This window comes from Leptodactylus fuscus, chromosome 3 (genome assembly GCF_031893055.1).
Source record: "Leptodactylus fuscus isolate aLepFus1 chromosome 3, aLepFus1.hap2, whole genome shotgun sequence".
NCBI classification, from domain to species: domain Eukaryota; kingdom Metazoa; phylum Chordata; class Amphibia; order Anura; family Leptodactylidae; genus Leptodactylus; species Leptodactylus fuscus.
In genome coordinates this window covers 140,900,613-140,922,417 of record NC_134267.1, presented here as the reverse complement: position 1 = coordinate 140,922,417, position 21,805 = coordinate 140,900,613, and the positions used below count along the sequence as shown (strand labels likewise).

At 37.2% G+C, this 21,805-nt stretch overlaps 1 protein-coding gene across 7 annotated transcripts in view; it reads left to right on the top strand.

Moving 5' to 3' along the window:
- DLGAP2 (DLG associated protein 2) overlaps positions 1–21,805 on the top strand; it is a 748,630-nt gene that overhangs the window by 457,924 nt on the left and 268,901 nt on the right. For 4 of the 7 annotated variants that reach the window (XM_075268423.1, XM_075268421.1, XM_075268422.1 and 1 more), the window contains one exon: positions 8,877–9,032. The exons of the other annotated variants lie outside the window; for them this stretch is intronic. In XM_075268423.1, the coding sequence (XP_075124524.1) occupies positions 8,996–9,032 (37 nt within the window). In that variant the 5' untranslated portion in view covers positions 8,877–8,995. The remainder of the gene's footprint in view (positions 1–8,876; positions 9,033–21,805) is intronic. 7 annotated transcript variants of the gene reach the window in all.

Sequence of the window (21,805 nt, the reverse complement as noted above, 5' to 3'; positions counted from 1 at the left end):
ACTGAGAGATCCCTGAATATTAGTAAAAATAGGACATGACCTATCTTTTAGCTGTTTGTTAGAATGGGCCATCAAATAATCAGTCATGTGAATAGCCTCATTTACATGAATTGATTTTACAGGAATTGATTTTCATTCAGACGCATGACGACCATTAAAAAATAAAGTATGTCAGACTGGGTTCGTATCTACGCTTGGCACTTTGAACAAAATCAGTTTTTAAAGCCATCTCAAAATCCTCAAAAACTGATTTTGAACATTGATTTCAATGGGTTGTAAAAACCATCTGCATGTTTCTGTTTGTAAACATTGAGGTCTATGTAAGGTGGACACTAACAGATTACCAAAAGTTCGTCATCTGTTTTTGTCCATTTCGCAATCTGTTTTTCCCTCTTCACATGCTCAGAATGAAGAATGGGGAAAAAAAATATCAAATAACGGACACAAACAGAAGATATTTGTGATGGATCCCCATTCAATAATCCATCTAAAAAGATGTATTTGGGTATTCACTGTGTAACCAACAAAAGTGCAATGTATAAAAATATGTTTGATGTGACAGTAATTAACACCAGCACATATGTGCATAATTAAATAATGGTAATTACATCCAGGTATTACTGCAATAAAGCAAGAAAATGTAATGGTAATAGTAAAAGACAAATTGTTTATTGTGATAATCAGAAAAACAAACAATGTAATTAATGTATTCTTAGAATATGTTCAAATTTGACATATTTTTAGTGATTTTATTTTAAAATCTTCTATCTATTCATTTATCCATTGTGATTTAGCTATCTAATATGTATCCAATATCTATCCATTTTAGTCTAATAGTTTATGTATCTATTTATCTCTCTAGGTATATGTCCATTATCACTCGCTGTACAATACATAGGTTATTAGAAATGACACAATAACATACCACACATCTACTTTGTGACCTTGAATTACGAAATATTTTGCCCATGTGATACAAGATATAATGTACATTTATCTTGACATTACATGCAATAACATGAACCAAAATATGGACTTCATAAAAAAAAATGAAGAATATTTCCACTACCCTATTTGTACAAATTTAGCCAGAGGAATACATGCACAGTAAACTATTTATAGTAATAAAAACAATGCATCACATGTATAAAGTATAATTTCCAAGACCTGGGAATATAGGAAACATACAGATTTCTATTCTGTAGCTCAGTTGTTATAGTAACAACAGAATATTATAAACCACCTTTATAACTAATAAATAAAAAACAAAAATATGACTCAAAAGGTTAAGTTTGCTTAAAATAATAAATAGAGATGAGCGAGTAGTACTCGATCGAGTAGGTATTCGTTAGAATACTACGGTATTCAAAATACTCGTACTCGATCGAGTACCACTCGCTATTTGAATGGAAAAGTTCGATGCAGAACCAGCATTGATTGGCCGAATGCTATACAGTCGGAAAATCAACGCTGGTTCTTCTCCTACCTTTAGAAGTCTTCTCCGTGCAGCTTCCCCGCGGCATCTTCCGGCTCTTCATTCACTCTGCCAGGCATCGGGCCTGGGCAGAGCCGACTGTGCATGTCCGCTTGTAGTGCAGAGTGAATTCAGAGCCATAAGACGCCGCGGGGACGCTGCATGGAGAAGACTTCTTGGAGGATCCAGCCCGACCCTCACTCGTGGACTTGGTAAGTATAATTTGATCGAACGTTGCCTACCCCTGAAACGAGCATTTTCCCCCCATAGACTATAATAGGGTTCGATATTCGATTTGAGTAGTCGAATATTGAAGGGCTACTCGAAACGAATTTTGAACCTCGAACATTTTACTGTTCGTTCATCTCTAATAATAAAGCTATTGAAAATAACAACATATATGTTTCATTTGATTGATTTATTAAGCTCTGGGGGTTCCAGGTTTTTATTAAGGAAATACAATTGGTATATAAAGTCTACCATACAATGTTTATTAGGACTGATGTATCATACGCCAGTCTAACTAAATGGCCCGACTGGCACAGGGACCGAGAGTTTGAGAAAGAGGCTGAAACCATTCTAACTCATATCATGAAACTTGAATGAGTTTTAGTAAATTAGTCGGCCTGTTCCAAACCCTGCTCTGCTCTATCCACAGAATGGGGTAGGTGAGGTGCGGATCTTTGCTTGAGGTGCACATATCAGACTAAATGTGCTTTGAAACATGATTACAGATATTAGACAAACCCAATACTCATCTTGAGATAGTTGCTTTGTGGGTCTTGACACTTAATGAGCGTTGACATTCCATAAATTCAGCATTATTATTGTCTGGGGTCAAGAGACATTGTTCTGTTTCAATGATAAGAAAACATATTTTGAGGTTTCTAATACTAATTTCTCTATTGATGGTAATCTGTTAATCAAGAAGATTCGTTAGAGAGGAGATTATTAAGGGCACCAATATTGTACAATATATGCCACTGAGTTTATGCTTCTAACTGAAGGGTTGATATAAAGATGTTGTATATTTTAACCCGTAGAGCTCTACATGTTATATGACTTGGATTAGAGAAGTCTTGAAAAGTAGTTGTGAAACTTAAAAAAGAAGGGCTATCAAATATAACAAGTTTAAGGGTAGTACTTTAAGAACACCGATGACATTACTCATTTTACCAATGTTGTAGAAAATTTACAGGCCAGCTGTGCTATCACAGCTAACTGTACCCCAATAGTAAAGTCTAATGACTGTGGTAGGATCCAGAATCATGTAGGTTATTTGTGTTCCAGGCAGTTAGAAACAACACAAGTAATAAGATTGATCTTTTCAATGATATGACAGATGGATAGTAGGGCTGATCTCTGACTGAGAGCTCTGCACAGTTGGTGGGATTCTGAACAACATCAAACTATTACACAGAACATGTTTTGTTTTGTAGATTAAGGACATTAGCTGTGAATGCTGGCACTGCGGGACTTCATTCACATTGTGCCATATAAGAACATCTACTAACTTATGAAAAGTTTGTGCCCTCAGAAATATTAGACAAATTAGTAACATTTGCCTTTCCATGTTTTCTTGAAAATTACTTCTATCTATGATTGTTCTTACAACTGATAATAAGAAAATGTTTGTTAATAGACAAGGCAATAAGAGAAAATGTGACCTTTTAGTGTGAATGGAAGGCCACCCAGACTAATAGACACATGCCAATTTCAAAGCATATTTTTAAAACAAATTACAAAAATCTCTTTTATCATGTAAAATCAAGCATGAGAGTGAGATTCTACCAGTATTCTCATATTACTACTTGACTATTTTAACTATAGATCAAGTTGGAGAGGAATACTGTTTTTGGGGGTTTTTTTCCATTAAGAATTTTATTGAATTTTAATAAATTTACAAACAGCAATACTGTTTGCACTATCACCACTATTATTGTTATTTATTTTTAGAGCATCGTTAATTCCATGGTGTTTTACATTTGAAGAGGGTCTTATACAAAACGCAAAATACACATATACAAAAACAACTATAATAGACTAATTTAGTGACCAACTAGTAGAGTGGGATAGAGGACCCTGCCTACAAGGGCTTACAACCTATAGGAGAAGGAGGATAGATACAGTAGGGGAAAAGCTGAATGAAGAAACAGGTCTTATGAGGATTGGAGATTATATGTGGGGAACTTTATTTGCTGGGCAATGGGTAAAAGAAATTGGCAGAAGGGAGAGGTTGAAAACTAAAAAGAAAAGATGTAATTTAAACGAGCAGCAGAGTTGAGGGTAGACTGGAAGGGAGTGAATGCATTTGCCAGGAGGTCACAGAGAAGGAAGTTGCAGTAGTCCCAATTATGAGATGATGAGGGCATGGACAAAACATTTTTGCAGTTTCAGGACTGAGGAAAGAGCAGATTCAATGACTGTTTTTGAGTTGGAAGTAGCAGGAAGCGTTAGGTTCTTGGATGTGATGTTTGAAGAATAGGGCAAAATGAAAAGTTACCCCAAGGCATACGTGTGGCTGCTAACTTAGGTCAGGTAGGGGGCTGCATGTGGTGGGAGAAAGTTGATGAACTCCATTCTCTACAGTATATTGAATTTGAAAAGTTGGAGAAGAAGGAGGCTATAGTTGTTAGGCATTCTGGAGCTCTGGATAAAAGTGGTAATGTCTGGGTCTGTGATACATAGCTGACTGTTTTCGGCATAACAGTGGTATTGAAAGTCATTGGACCCCATGAGTTGGCCTAGACAGAGGGTATAGATGGACAACAGCGGTAGTTCGAGAACAGAGGAACACCTACAGAAAGGATGTGGTGTGGTGAGGTGTTGGTGTGTGAGTGGGGAAAGCTAAATGTGCAGGAGGTATGAATAGATTCATGAGAGACCCAAGTCTGTAATGCCTTGTAACAATAGAATTTGTAACAAGAGCAAGTAGTCAACTGCGTTGAAGGCAAAGGAGAAATTATTTATAAGAATAGAAATATTATAATGCTGAGTTCACACAGAGTTTTTTGGTCCGGATTTTGGCGCAGAATCTGCATCAGAATCTGGCTCCAAAAAACACCTCCCGCGGATTAGTCCCAAATGAATGGGCCTTGTCGGGAGGGAGTGTCGTTGATTCAGCCGTGGAATCCACGTCAAGAACGGCCAGCTCGCTTCTTTTTTCCGTGAGCAGGAAAAAAACGCTAGCGGAAAAAAGAAGTGAACAGCTCCCATTGAAGTCAAAGGAAGGTGTTTTTTGGAGCCGGATTCTGAGGCGGATTCTGCGTCAAAATCCAGACCAAAAAACTCTGTGAACTCAGCATGACTTGTTCACAATTCATATTCATATGACTATACAATCATAGTTTAAGCAGACCCTGTTTTTGTTATAAAACATATTTTTAGGCTAGGTTTCATTTATTAGCCAAGTGATATATCCAAGGTTTGTATATTTGGATTCATAAAGGATCTGTAGGCTACAGTACAATGAACAGATGGCAATAATTATCATGAACAGGTTCAGTCATTGCTGACTTTAGATCTCTCATCTCAGCAGATCTTTCTTGAGGGCATTCATAGTAACTTTTATTTGCCATGAAAGCTACGGAAATGGAATTTATGAACACATATTGTCAACCTGTGTTTCATGAAATTACAAAACAGCCGTTAATCCCATGCTGTAAAGAGCTAGGATAAAATTTGCAGATAATTTAAAGACTATAAAAAAGAACATAACTCTAGAGACTTAAAGTGAGCAGTTAGGTTACAGCATACTGGCATACTGAGAATCATACCCGGCATGATGCCATGGAGAAAATTACTTACACACAACAATGCACTGTACATTTATAACATAAGGTTTGCCAGTGGCTCTCTACAAAGTACCATTTGCTTTCTTTTCATTCCAGCCTGGTTACTTTAATTGATTCCTGTTTGTTTCCTCTAACATCTGCATGTACAAAATGTATTAACAAAAGATAAAACTATCAAAAAACAAGCAACATTGTTACATATATATTTTCCTTAAGTTAGCAATATCTTTTCTACAATGTCTAAATTACATTTACATAATACTTTTCTACAGCGAGTGATTATAATACAATTTGTAACCCATACATTCCTGCAAGGCTTACTATAAGAGTTTGAGTTATGTTTTGTAAGTCTTTCAATCATTAAGCTGTGTTGTTGAACATAGATACATCCTAGTCAATTTCTTGTTCTGCAATGCAAATAATGGTATGGGGGATACAGACATAGACATATTTAGAAGAATGTGCCTTACAGTGGGCATATCATAAGGATATCATCATATTTTAATTAAACAATTGACAGCTCTCACAAAAATTTATCTACATATAATTAAAAAAAAATATTAAAAAAAAACAAACAAATCTCCTGGCCAGTATTTGTAGTTGTGACCCATAAAAAGAATCTCCAACTGTCACTGCCATCTCATGTGGGCAGAAAGTAATTTTCTGTAATAATTCCAATGAGAGGTTTTATGTGAGTCTCATAGGAATAGAGAAAATGACTTTCTATTCACCCATAACATTCAGTTGGACAGTCAGAGCTTTGGTCAAATGATACTTCTGAGGACTAGGAGTTGTGAATAACTCCCAAATACAGCTCCAGGTAAGGAGACTTTCACCATAATTTACATGATGTACCTTAAAGATAGTCCAGAAAATAAACATATAGAGGGAGTGCTTATTAAGTCAAAGTCACAAGATCACCTGATAACTAGTCAGATCTTACATTTTTACACTGTATGGTTTATGGGAAGTTTGGTGCTGCCTCATGGGGTGAGTTGGTCTTTTTGCATAATGTGTGTCCATCACATAAAGCACTTTTGTATTTGTGAATATTAAAATGTTTTTGTTTTTTGTGGAGGCCAACAATTTGTGTATTAAAACATGATATCTTTATTTAAATTCAGAACACAAATATTTGGAGCAATTAACATTTTTATTATTGGAATTAGTAGTAATAATAACAGTAGTAGTAGTAATAGTATTATCGGTATTAGTAGTAGTAGTTGTAGTATTAGTATAGCAGTAGTGGTAATAGTATTATTATTAGTAGTATCGGTAATAGTAGTAGTATTATCAGCAATAGTAGTAGTAGTATTGGAAGTAGTAGTAATTGTAGTAGCAGCAGTAATAGTAGTAGTAGTTGTAGTAGTAACAGTATTATTAGTAGTCGTATCGGCAATAGTTGTAGTAGTATCAGCAATAGTAGTAGTAGTTTTGGTAGTAGTAGTAATAGTAGTAGTAGTATTGGTAGTAGTAGTAATAGTAGTAGTAGTAGTATTGGTAGTAGTAATAGTAGTAGTAGCAGTAATAGTAGTAGTGGTATTGGTAATAGTAGTGGTAGTAGTAGTAGCAGTAATAGTAGTAGTAGCAGTAATAGTAGTAGTATTGGTAATATTAAAACTCAGAGTAAATTCAATGTCATACCCATTCAAGAGAAAAACCATGTGCACTTTTTGTGCCACATTTCAAAAGTGGCAAGAGAAATGAAAAAGTTAAAAATTGTGCATATATCACATGAGTCATATCTTCCAACTTTTTAATAGCACATTTGCACAAATTAAGTAATGACTTCACTCTGGTCACAAAAGGGACACCTCAAACTCACCTTTTATGACTTAAATTCACCAGGGCACATTGTAACTTGCCTTGCCCCTCTACATATAATTATAGGCTATGGGCCACTGCTGCAGTATTTATACAAACGGCCTGAGCTGCGATACCAAACATAGCCCTTGGTCAGGAATGCCACTGTTTCCAGAGAAAAGAGACTTTTTCTTCTTCCATACAACCCCTGAAATGACTTAATTTTTTGTAAAGAATAAATAGTCATTGTAATCTGTAGTCAAATTTGTATACCTGATACGTCTAATTCAGAGATAAAGCGTTGCAAATTTATATTACTATATAGATAAATGGCTTAGTAATAAAGGAGTCATGACTGTGTTGGAGATATAAGTGTATTTATAATAGTAATGCAGATTTCCTTTTTGAAGCATAATGTAGTAGCTTCATATTGCACAAATATCAAAATTAGAATAAGGAAAATGTTTTTCTTTGTACCGTGTTAGCCAGTGGGTAGGAAATATAAAAAAAATAAAAAAAATTTGAGAGTCTTCAGTAGTTGATACCTTTTTTAATGGCTATCTAATAATGATGGTAGATCACAATGTTTCAAAGCTCTCGGTTCTTCTTCAGGTATATCTAAAAACAATTTCTGAAGGATGCATATTTATGTACAAGAAGGACACATAGGAATAGAATTCTAGGAGGGAGTATAGAAGAAGGTTATTGGTTATACAACTTAACAACTAAACAATTCATCAGTTTTTGATGTTCTTATCAGTTCACAGAGTGTCTTTATGGCTGGCTGTCTCAGTTCAGTGATTTCTGTAGGATGCCATGAACCCACGTGAGAGATTCATCCCTCTCAAGAGAGAGAGAGTGTGTTAAACAAGGTCATAAATTTGTACTCATAAATCCGTCTCTCTTTCCTAGATTTAAAATTCCCTCTTAAAACCAAAATTTTCATGTCATTGGTGATATTCTGATCTTCATTGCAGAAATGTTTTGACACGGGAAGGTCCATTCTTTATTCCCTAATTGTATGGCGATGTGAATTAATTCTCATTCTGAGCTTCTGACACGTCTCTCCAACATACAGATCTTCTGTGGAACATTTAGTGCATATTATTAAATACACTACATTAGGTGGGTTACAGGTGAACTTATATTCTCTGTTAGAATTTGGTATCCATATTCCTGAGGTTTGATGGCTGTCTACAGCACAGGAGAGGGGGGTCTGGAAATATGGATTTTAGACGTGGTCTTTTTGCAGTAGTGGATGTAATTTGCGTGTGATTCCTCTAAGCATCTCCAGGTGTGGGTTATATGTGATAACCAGGGGCACCCGATTGTTTTCCTGTTTGGTATTGTATTTTAATAACTGTGATCTTAGTATTCTGGTGGCCCTGGTGATTTGGTTCTCAATAGTTCTTGGATGGTAACCCTGCCTCAAGAATGTGCTTTGAGGCCCCCAAGGTGTTTGTCTCTATCTGCAGGGTCTGAACATATGCAATGGTATCTGATAGCCTGACTGTAGACAATGGAGTTCTTTATGTGTTTAGGATGAAAGCTATCCCATCTTAGGTAGGTAGGGCGGTCAATTGGTTTCCGATACAGTGATGCATCCTTCAGAAATTGTTTTTAGATATACCTGAAGAAGCCGGGAGCTTTGAAACGTTGTAATCTACCATCATTATTAGTTAGCCATTAAAAAAGGTATCAACTACTCAAGACTCTCAAGTTTTGTTTTTTTTTTTTCAAAATTAGAATAGGGAGAGACGTCCCAGAGAACAACATCTAACAAATATAATTTAATTCCTCGACAGCGCAACATAGAGATCAGATGGGAGGGAGGCAGTGGACTTTATCTGGACTTCCAAAAGGCAATTGCCACTGCACCATACAGGAATTTTAACAAAAATGGCTTTGAGGGATATATACTGAGATGGATAGAAAACTTTCTTGGCGGAAGAAGACCGAAGGTCAGTATAAATAATGTCACTCCAAGTCACACATCCTATGTGTTCTTGTGAAGTAAAAACAGTATATAGAGATGAGCAAATGGTTTCCACTGATTCTTCAGCTCACAGATTCACCAGCTCATGGAATGCAATGGGTGAAATGATTTGCCAAAATGTAAAAGCAAGTGAAACAATTGACTCATCTCTATCGCTTCATGTATTTATATACAAACGTCACATGATTTCGGACCAAAAAAATGTCAGCATGGAGAAAATTGTGTAATGCATAGTCAATCCAGTTAATGCAGTTAATATCTTAGCCATATCATGTCATTTTAATAGCCACACATACAGTTTTATGCCTAGTATTCAAAGAAGGACAGAAAGTATAGAGGGATCCTAAATAGCAATGGTATGTGTGACCCATACTCCGCAAGGGGCCACCACAGTTCCCTTCCTTTAGGTCCCATTGCAACCCCCCTACAAGTAAGCCAGTTTCTGTGGTGGTTACATCATTAATTTGAAGCCATGAAACTTATTTTACTCAGCCCCTTATGTATAGTCTAAGAGTTAATAGTATGTATGTATAGCTGAAGTAGTAAACAGTATTATTATCTTCTGGGCCCTTGTGGATAGTGCATATGGATTGTCTGCCCTGCTTATACTATTAAATTGTGTAAAACTGCTTTGCTCTGTTGAACTGATGCAGTGAGACATGTCATACATATGTTTGAAATAATACTGATTCTGTATTTAGTATCACATGGAAGAGTAAAATGCAATACACTACAGGTTACTTGTCAATGTATAAAAATATACGGATTTTTAGTAACCTCTATCAGCAGTGGAGTAACTAGGAATGGTGGGGCCTTGTGGTGAACTGTTGACATGGATCCCCCTTGACCGATTTCCCCCTTGAAGACCCCGACCAACCATACCCCCCTGCATTCCTGCATGCACTATTATACCCCATAGTGGCCCCTGCACACAGTATTATGCTGCATAGTGGCCCCTGTACATAGTATTATGCCCCATAGTGGCCCTTGCACACAGTATTATGCCCCATAGTGGCCCCTGCACACAGTATTATGAGCCATTGTGGACCCTGCACACAGTAATATGCCCCATAGTGGCCCCTGCACACAGTATTATGAGCCATTGTGGACCGCCCAGGAACAGACCCCAGAGTATAATAATCGGAGAACCAGGGGAGAATACAAACATAAAAATCACTGTTAGTTACCTCTCCCAGACTCCGGCGCACTCCCCGCTGATGTTGGCCATCTTCAATGATGGAAGAGACATCACTTAAGCTGGGGCTTGCATTGCGACGCATAAGGATGCAAGCCCTGGCCCATATGACGTCTGGGACAAGTAGGCCTGAATCCTTCTGGAGCCAGGAGAGGTAAGTAACAGAGTTTTTTTATGTTCTCTAACCTCTCCTGGGCCTACAATCATTATACTCGGGGGATTCGGAAAAGACCCCCTGAGTATAATGGTAGTGTTTGTGGGCCGATCCTGGCTCCTGTTCACAGCCACCTCCGCAGAAGGGGAAGCGTAGGCGGCCATGAGCAGGAACCAGTATCAGTAAATAAATAGGGCCTATCAGCAGGTAATGGCCTATTTAAAAAAATAAATAGAAATTCTGCAGCAGAAGCAGCTGCCACTGTGCCCCCTAATGTCCCGGGCACCGTGGCTGCCGATACCAAGGTAGTTATTCCCCTGTTTATCAGTGTTCTCCCATCGCATGTGGCTCCCCAGCTTTCCATGGCTGCAGATACTATTGTTTTATAGTGGATGTATCAGATAAAACTTGTCATGGTCAAAACCATATCATTGCCATTTAACATTTAACACTTTTTTGTTTTTGCTTGCTGAACAAAGAATAAACAATAGGACCAAAACATGTAAAAAATAATAGACCCAGAAACAACCCCTAGGACCACCCCATCCCCTTCCCAACACAGATAGCAGAAGAAGAGAAAAAGTAGAGGAAAAATGTCACATTACCAAATTCCCCAATAATCACATAGATTGTGAATCCAAATAGAAGCTTGTAAGTCTAAAACCACTATGCAATCTTCATAAAAAAAATAGAAAAGGTGAATATAAGAGACTTTGCATATGTTACCTTCTCCATTATTATTAGGCTGCAATCTTCATTCAGACCTTACATACACAAAGCTCTGGAGAGGGGAGAAGTCTGCGCTCGCTGGTTAATTGATACTGTATATTTGCCTCTTTCTGTGCAGTGGTAGGGTATCTTGAAACATAGTAAAGTTCAAAGCTGTCCCTGACTCAGAGTGTAGCAGCTGCAGTTATTTGTGTGCCTTTTCCTACAGCCTCATCCTCCCATCCACATATCTATTTTTTATGTAGATGTAAAATGTAGATCAGTCTGATAAGTAAAGAAGGAAACTGATTTATTTAACCACTTCAGAAACATGCATTCACCTGATTCTGGCCTTATGTCATGGCCCATGTTGCAAAAACAACTTTACCTACAAGGTGGATGAGATTCAGAATAATCTCTTCCACACATTGCATAAAAATATCCGCAGCAGACATACTGCGATTTCGGATTTCGAAGCGGATTTTCCTCTTTTTTCCTATGGCCTGCTACATAGGGCTTTAGCCTTAAAGGGGTATTCTCATGAACATAATCATATCTATATTTGTAGATTAGCATCAAGTTCTCAGTCATTCCTAACATCAGTGACTGTATCAACATATACTGAACAATACAATATGAGAATATAACAACATGACTGCAACAATTAATCACTGTACCTGTAATCATAAGTAACATTATGTTCATGGGAATACCCCTTTAAGTGATTTTCAGGTTTTTATGTACATGTGGTTTTGAGGGCTATACCAGTTTCTGCATTTGGGTTATTCAAATGATTTTTCCATTTTTACGATAAACAGGGCTATATTTTTATGTTATTTTTATTATTACAGTTCACGACCCCTGGGAGGGGAGCCCCTTCATGGGTGTTCTCACTGTTGATATTCAGTATGGCTCACCACTCTTATTTGGAATTGGTCACTGACTGATAAAAGATAGGGACCTCTGACCTAAGCTGTATTGCCAGAGGTACATTCGTCTAATTAAAATTATAATGGTTAACCATACTCATGTATTTCGATAATAATAATCTGTTATGTCAAGAAAAATTCTTGAAGTCAGCAATAGAGATTTTTCCAAAAGTTTTACTTACAAAGCTTATACATTGAGAAAATGTCTTGACATACATAGCAATGTTTCAATAGAGTCTAATAGCCAAATATATGTCAAAAGAGTCACCTTGGTATATGTGTTTCAGTGATTTGTCAGCCCTACTATATTGAAAATGTGTAATTTGGTGTGCTTTTCAATATGACTGCATAGAAGAGAAAAAATGTTGTTTTTATACTTTATATGTATACAGTAGATGAGGTATAATGACAGTCTGACAGTTTAGTGGGACCATTTCAAGAGATCCCGCCAAGAATAAACATCAAATGCAATGGAAATCTACCCATATACCCGAACAGTAATTCACCACATATAAGTTGCTTTGATGGGTTCTGTAAAACAGAATGTTCAAAATAATTTTTTGAACTAATTTAATATTAGAGACTTTCACAAGGACTTTCCCCAATGGAACCAATTTCAAATGAGAAATTGGCTAATCTGAGACATATTAGCATGTAAAGCTCTACGACTGAGAATCCTCTGACTCTGGCCCATAACCTGTGCCCTAGAGAGACAATTAAAATGAAAGGATGTTGAGAAGATGTACTCCAGGCATTCCTGCTGGCCATGATCTGAATGTCATGAGAGTGGCTAGTTTATCTCTTAGGGTATGTTCACACAGATTTTTGTGCAGATTTTGAGGCAGAATCTACATCAAAATCCGCCTGCATAAAAGGCTTCCATTCACTTCAATGGGAGCCGCTCGCTTTTTTTTCCGCTAGCTACCTAGTGTAAAAATGAAGCAACATGCCCTATCTTGCCACAGATTCTGTAGCTGACTCAGCCATGGCATCCGCGGCCATTCATTTGGGCTTAATCAGGAGCGGGATGCTGCGACGGAATACCAATGCACTACATTGGCTTCCCGTTACAGCTAGCTGCGCCTAAAAAACACACGGTGAAAAACTTTTCCACCATGTGAACTTGCCCTTAGCTTAGCAGGACAGGAGATCAAGCAAGTTCACCGATGTCAGGTGAAAAATTGCAAGTAAAAATCTATTAAATACAATTGAAATCTCAAATATTTCTGTAACAAATTTGTTGTATGTGAATATACCCTAACATGAACAGCACTCAAGTACAAAGGAAGTGAAAAAACAAATAAAACCTTCATATACACATGAATTAAAATGTTGGGATGTCTGCAAGGTAATTCCTAAATCCATTAATGTAGACTTGCACTCACTCATACATAGTAGCAGAAAAATAAAGTTACATTTATTGGAAAAAAAAAAACACATTTTATAAACCTTCAGGCTTGAAATTGGAAATTGTATGTCAAATTATATACACAGCTGAAGTAACAAACCTATAATATTATACGTTACTATATAATCTGTGATTGTTCAGTCAAGCCTAAGCATTATGGTAGAGGTACTTGTCTTATGCAGTATACAACGTAAAACAACTGTAGTCTCACAGTCCGCTCCAATGGATTTGTCTTCTGTTGAACTTTTGAGGCACTGTTGTATTCTGGCTCTATTTTTGTTCCAAAGCCTGGTCCTATTAGAGAATTTTCTGATATTGATAGACTGGTCCAACCCTGAAAACAATATTTTATAAAGTAGTGCTTTGAGAGCTGATGTATTATAGTGTACTATAATTTTTTTTTATATATTGATGGGACGTGCTGAAGATACTGTGAAGTTAAGGTCCCACATAGCGGACTGCAGCCAAAAAGCGATGAAGAAAAAACTGCGGTGGTATTGCATTGTGATTTTTCCCACACCGTTTTTCACAGAAAGTCCACAGAGTTTTCTTCTGTGGACCTACTGCTTCAGTTATACCTATAGGGAAATTGCCAGTATAACTGACATGCTGCAATTTGCAAAGATGCTTGGTGATACACGTCCCAATGTGCTCCAAAATAATGAATATAAATAACCATAAACTAAAATAACCTATGAAATAAATAAGAGACAGGTGCAATTTCTTTTTGGATAAATAGGCCGTGATGCGTTTTATTATGGGGTTACCCAAATATAATTTTTAATTAAAATTAATCAAATCATAACTGAATAAATAATAATAATCTCCATATAATAAAATAATCAATAAATAATTAAAAATCAGTATTGAAATTCAATGAAGACCAGTCCTCCAAGCATTAGCTGGGAGACTAAACTTCCCCACTAATAAAGCAACGTGACAGTTCATAGAATGGCGGGGGGGGGGGGGGTGATAGAAATGACTGAGCCACAGCTGGAACAACTCTCCCTTTTATTGGTGCTTTTCCCGCCATCTAGCACAGCTGTCCAATCAGCTCTTTAGCATGCTGCTGGGCAGAATCCATATCTGTGAGGGAAATCTTCCTGACAACACTCAGCTGACCAATCAGCTGACAGAAAAATGCTGCTAGGCCGAAAACCAAAACAACATAGAACCTGCTCATGGATTACCACAGCTGAACCTTCATCAAAAACTGAAGAGAATAAAGTGGCATATAAACCATGAACCTTATCCATGAAATTATCCAATAAGATATAAATTAAAACACCAAAATGGAGCTGGAACGGTATCCCCATGGGCCCCCATACAAAATACTCCTGAGGGCCCACTCAATGGTTTTGAAAATCGGCCGCATTTCTGCTACTGGTATATTTCTGCCATGTGTGGATGCAATTCAATAGAATCCCATCCACTTTACAGGGATTTACATGTTTCAGTGCTGTGACCAGTACATATACCAGCTGTATGATAGAGTATTTTAGTGGTGTCTATTTTATAATTGTATACATTATGGTATATTTATTATAGATTCTGTTTTATTTCTATATTGCTGTGTCCAAATTATATTAATATCTTTACCAACATTATGTAGGTAAATTAATATACATATACAGGTGGGAAGACCTCAGGGCACAGGCTAAACTTGGTCTTCAACTTTTGCTTAAACATCTTCATATACTGTATGATGTATTTTTGTGTCTGTTTATTATAAGAAAGACGTTTTCCTAATTGCTGCAGAAATTTGAGACAATATTTCACATCACATATTTTGCTGCTGTCTGTTGGATGTCACTGTCATCCAAAGTAAGCAACATTATGTATAGTAACATGACAGAAGCCTCAGTTAACATGATGGAAATGTCAATTTCACGTTTACCAGAGGATATAATAAGAGATTAACCTCAGAAAACAATCTGGTAATATTTTAACCTTATAGGCTACAGAAAAAAGGTAGTACAATACATATATAACCAAATTACTAGCTGTATAGAAGCAATGGACTAAAAATTACAGTATATTACTGAAATCAATACATCAATGAAATGTTTTAAGCAATGATCATAAAGGTTGGAACGAATTACATCTATATTGTACCCACAAGGTGTTTAAGGGAGCTAGGCAATAACCATTTCTATCAATATACAGAATATTTAAGCTAAGACCTCATGTTGCAGAGAAGCTGCTTTTTTTACGATTTTGCTGTGCTTTTTTTCATGCAAACCAGGGAGTGGTTATAATGGAGAGAGAAACATAAAGGAGGCACTTATACGTTGGGTATTGACAAGGCAAATTATGTTCAATGTGGATAAATGTAAAATTATGCCTCTGGATACTGGGAGAGTCACTGGTGGAGAAGGACTTGGGTATACTTGTAGATCATAGATTAAATTACAGTATGTAATGTCAATCAGCTGCTTCTAAGGGCAGAAGATAGTGTCATGTATTAAAAGGGGTATGGACTCATGAGACAGAGAGGTAATATTACCACTTTAAAAGTCATTGTATGGTCCCATCTGGAATATGCAGTTCAGTTCTGGGCTTTAGTTCATAGAAAGGATGTTCTAGAGTTGGAAAACATTCAGTGGAGGACCACAAATCTGATAAGGGGTCTCAGTTATGGAGCAAGATAAAAGTAATTAAATGTATTTAGTTTTAAGAGGAGGTGTTTAAGGGGAGATATGATAAACCCACAGAAATATATAAATGGCCCATACAAAAATATGTGAAAATAGGTGTTCCATGTAAAACCTCCACAAAGACAAGGGGACATGCCCCCTGTCTGGAGAAAAAAATGTTTACTCTCCAGAACTGACAAGTCTTCTTCACTGTAAGCACTGTGAATCTGTGGAATAGCCTACCCCAGGAGCTTGGCACAGCAGCAACAGCTTCAAAATATCAAAAGAGGACCGGAGAAAAAAGAGAGGATCACCACGTTTCAGTCCAACGTCAACAACAAGTACTTTTTATTGATATCGAAAGAAACACAACGCGTTTCGGTCATGCTGCCCTTTTTCAAGTGTAAAACTTTGACGTTGGACTGAAGCGCGGTGATCCTCTCTTTTTTCTCCGGTCCTCTTTTGACGTTTACTGACACCAAGGGTGGCACGGATCCTGCAGCTGTACTACTTGGGGTAGGATCCCCCCTATGAAGTGGTCCACAGACACATTGAATGGTTGTAATTTCAACCACTAAAGGTGAGGAGCTTTCACACTCACCTTCCAATTTTTCTAACGGTATTTCACCATATGCAGCTCGGTGCTGTTCTTTGTTTTTTCACAGCTTCAAAATAGGATTAGATGCCTTTTTAGAGAAAAATAGTATTGATGCTTATGGAAATGCATAGAACACTTATTTCCTTCAGTCAAACCCATTCCCATACCCTGGTTGAATTTGAAAGACATGTCTTTTTTCATCCAACTAACTTTTTTCGTACATCCAACATGACCACTGAAGCCCGTGACTGGCTCAAGTGGTCACGTGAACCATGAACAGGATGTCATTACTTTTGGTTCATTAGGACTGGGAACCTCAGGAACTGGACTGGGGGATCTGCAACACAGGGGTATTTACAAATTATATTATGTGACTTATGTTTACTATTTTTATTTAACCCATGATAAGCTACCTGACAATTTTTTATAACTGTTGTGAAACTCCTTTAAAGTCCTTACAGCCTGGTAAGGATGTATTGGATTCCTAATCCTTCCTCCTCTTATATAATGTTCTTAAATGTATTGGTTTAGATGTCCTTTCAGATTGTCAAACACTCACATAAAAGAAATGCTTCATTCACTCATGTGATGCATGCGTGTCAATGCATATGCCTTACAAAATCTTACAATCACCAGGGCCACGTCAGCAGTCTGGGCAAGTCCCGGGATCCAAAACTGGTCGTTCAGTTTGATTTTTGCTATGGAGCCATTTTTCTTATGTATATGTCACAGATGGTCATCATGGCTTACTACATTTCTGCTGCAGTGGTAGGCAAATTGTCCAGCCATCTACAATTTCCTAATGATGGCTGATGTATTGAAGTTTGTATGTACCCCATGTTGGCACAGGTTTCCCCTGTGTATCTTGGCCTGCTCTAATTGTAAATATGGGAGGAACTATGGAGCGGCTATGGCTGTATAAGTCTCCACTCACCTAATAGGTAGTCTCTCCTTAAGGAGTGACATTATCCCCATAATCTAATTGTAAATAGGGAATTTAGATTGTAAGCCTCAACATTGATGCAGAATATCATGGTGCTAAAATTAGACAGAGAATAATTAGAATAAATTCCTGGGTATGTAATGCTTCCATGTGTTATAAGATAAATGCATTATAATAATTTTCCTTTATCAGATTCCTAAATAATGTTAATGTTTGATGGACATTGGCCAAAAGTCCATTGGTAATTGTCATAATAATTTCAATACAGAGATCAATGACTGCTATGTCTAACCTATGTAATAAGAGCTATACAAGATTTTTTTAATACATTGTAATCTTCACTGGCATAAAAGAACAGTGACTGTACTTAGAATTGAATACAGGTTCATTACAGTCTATGCTCCAAACAAATATTAGTGTTGAAGAGCCTCCAGTTCCCATTGTGAGGATTTCCAGATAATTTGCCCGCTCTCCAATGCACAATGTCATCAGCTCAGTTAATAGAAAGGGAATGGACAGGTATTTTGTCTATTTCTCTTAACATTTCATTCTTACAATAACTAAGGGTTTAAGCAGCTTAGCAGAAGTAATTATGTTTCGATCTCCCAGGGAGTTTAGCTTAGTATGCTCTAGTCTTCTAGAACAAGCCTCCTAGAGAGATGTCAAGACAGCGCACCAAAAATATATTATCAGTGATTGACATATAATAAAACAATATGTTTTGTTGTATAAATAGACAAGTGGACAGGGATATTCTTTGCTAGCTGAATTCTGCGGCTTATTTGCAGAATCAATTTCCTGTCTCTGTGACACTGAGTCCTCAGACACTTTCACTAATGCTTGCCATTTACAAGACTTTATACATTGCAAAACAGCTCTCCAGTTACACCATATTATTAAGCCATCTGAATAGCAAGAATTTTCAGAGACCTAATTACTTTTTCAATTAATTTGTTTTACTTCTGAGAGTTATTCAGCCAGTCAGACACTATTCAATGCTGTCATTGATTAAATACTTTCCAGATATAGTAATGTGAGCACACAAAAAAATTGAAATAGTTAACTATTGTTCAATTTTATTCCTATAAATCAAAAGTAGAAGTGAAGCTAAGAAACTGTAATACAATTTATTAGAGAAAAATGCTTCTTTCTCCACTTATCAGATTCCTCTACCCTTTCCTCCTGCACTAAGGCTCTATCTGACAGCCTAATAATCAGGCCAATCCCAGATCATCTGATCAATGAGAAAACTCAGCACACTTCTTCTTTTTTTAGAGCATGAAAGTTGTAGATTATAGTCCGCACATTGCCCTATGTAAATAAGAATATGCTATTGATAATCAATGCACAATCGTTCATGTTGCATGAGCCCATGTAATAGGACAATGCAAATGAATACCAATGAGAATGTTCTAGGTCTGCCTCAGCAGGTATAATAGGGATAAAGTCTGTACCCAGGAATCCTTACACCGATAGGATTACAATTGCAATACATAGATGTATTTAGCAAGATGAGGGTGAGGAGAAGAAATGAGCTGCTGCAAAGAGCAGCCCAGACATACAAAAACACAGCTGTACCACTACTTCTACTGTTACACCTCAGTGCTGAATGAACAGCAGTACACTGCTCGATACTATTGTGTAATGTCCTAAAAGCTGCTGCTTTTGATGGTCATCTAAAGAGAGTTAGTGGAGAAAGATCTCTTCTCTATGTATGCCATGTATAGGAGGGAGAAAAACACGCCAATGCACAAGAGTGGTCCATGGAGTTGTCTCCAGATAACCAGCCGTTTATTGAAATGCTGTAGCCATGTCTCTTACAACCATAATATCTGATCAACCAATCACATACATATTTAAATGACATGATGTTCATATAAGGTCCATAGGATGTAGCCATCAAGATGACATAGTAAGATATGTATATATCTTGGAATTTTCCATGTCTTCACAGACACCTGTTTGTATTTCAGATGTCAAATTTCTATGACACTTATTTTAGCTGAGCTCAGAGACAACTAACCACTAAAGAGGGGGAAACTACTCATACTGTATATGCAGAATATGTCATGTAACGGCCAGATATAGAGTTATTCTTTAGATATAGAGTTATTCTTTATGTGCACACATTCACATATCATGTGAATTAGAATTGCAGGGTCTGTGACACTTGTATAAAGTTGTGGAACTATATCTTATGCATCGACACAGTATTAGAACATCCAGAAAGTTATAGTTGCCTAACATCTTTTCCTGCTCCCTCTTTGGGATCTTCCACTGTTAGCTAAATCAAGGTGCAGCGTCCAGAGTAACTCCATTAGCGGCAAACATGTATTCCATAACATTAATGGATGCCATTTATCTCAATGATGTGCCCGGTACTGCACAGGTAACAGGCTTTCACCTTGCAGTGCTACTTCCGATAACTCCTATTTGTGGAGACTCCCAGTAATGAGACACTTCCCTTGGCTGCAGGGGACAAACAATAAAGATAAATTATCTTTCTTATAAACGCCAACATTTCTGTGTGTTTGACATTTTCCTACAATTTACATTTTCCAAATATAATTGTAAAACAGGCAAAAGGAAACTTATGCTAAAGCCCGGAATTATTGTGCATGTGGGGTAGGTTGAGATGAGGGTAAGGGTAAACTATCTTCAAATGAGAAAATAATAAACCCTACTGCATGGCTTTTCACCAAAAATGATTAATGTGTGATAATATATATGGTAGTTAATTATACTAAACGATTAAGGTGCTATGTAATAGTCATGAAGATAAATGAACGCCAGTTACTGTCAATAGCAATGGTAATTACAGGAACTCTTCAGCCATGTAAGTTCCTTTAAGAGTCCTTGATCTCTTAATACTTGCAGAGAAAGCATTATCTGAGGATTCTGCATTTGGTCTGTGACAGCTAAATCATTCATATATAGCCCTTAACTATGTATATTTCCTCAGAGGGTCGATATATTGTTCTTATTGAGTTGTATACATTAAAGAGGAAGCATGAATAAATGTACTCAATTAAAGTAATGTAATTAAGAACTAATACCGGGATTCCAGGTTTAGGAAAAATTGGGGATTTTTCCAGTGGTAAAAAATTATGCCATCCGGCTCAGGGCATGTTAAGTAATAAAAAATATTTTTTTAAACCCACTCTGGGTTTGCTGCTAATTCTTTTTCCCACTAGAAAACTGCAAAATTGCAAAAAAGCTGATTTTTGTTGCTGATTTTGCTGCATTTTTCGAGCTAAACCCAGGAGTGGCCACAAAACGAATGAAAAATATAAAGGAAGCTCTTATACTTCTCCCTTCCGCTCAGTCCACTCCTGGCTTTGGTGCAAAAACTCAGAAAAATCTGCAAACACATCCATAATGTGCGGCCCTGGATTTAAGCTTACTTTAAAGTCCCACAGTTGAAGGTTCAATAGTAGACATGAAATAATAAGTAATGTATTTTCCAGTACAGTATTTACCACTAGGCATTGAAAGACCAGTCCCTAGGGCAGCAGTGTTTAGGAAACTAACCCTTGCTTACAGATATTTCTATGAACCAGCCAATACCAGGTGAAAAATGGAACGACAAATTCCAGGCCACAGCATAAAGCAGTGCAGTAGATCCCAACTACCATACAACGTGTATAGTGGCACAGCTCTCCATTTGTATAGGTCAAGTAAGGAATCAGAGTTACTTGGTATAGCCTTTAGCTAGTCCTCCAGCACTTGTCATGTACGAACTGAGTATGTTGTACCAAAACTATGACTAGAGGCAAGCAGAGAAGACTGGCCTGCAATGAGATCTATACTGGTTTTGGCACATAATATACAGTACTGTACAATTCTTACATGGACTAAGGGTGTGTTGACACTAAGTTTTGTTTTCTGGGTTGTGGCCCACATTACAGTCACACTGGTTTTGAAAATCCTTGTTGTGTAGAAAAGAAGCTATAAATAGAGCTAAAAGAAATCTCTATGCAGATATAAGCTTACAATACTTTTCTCTTCACATTTTTCAAGCAGAATTGGAGACGGAAACCCTGAGTGGAAATCAATTCAGATATGAACCCAGCCTTACGCTCGGTTCACACTACTCCCGGAGTCCATTCTCAGCTTTCCGTCTTCTGCATGCAAGCTGTCAGACTGGGTCCGGCCATGAGCGCTGGT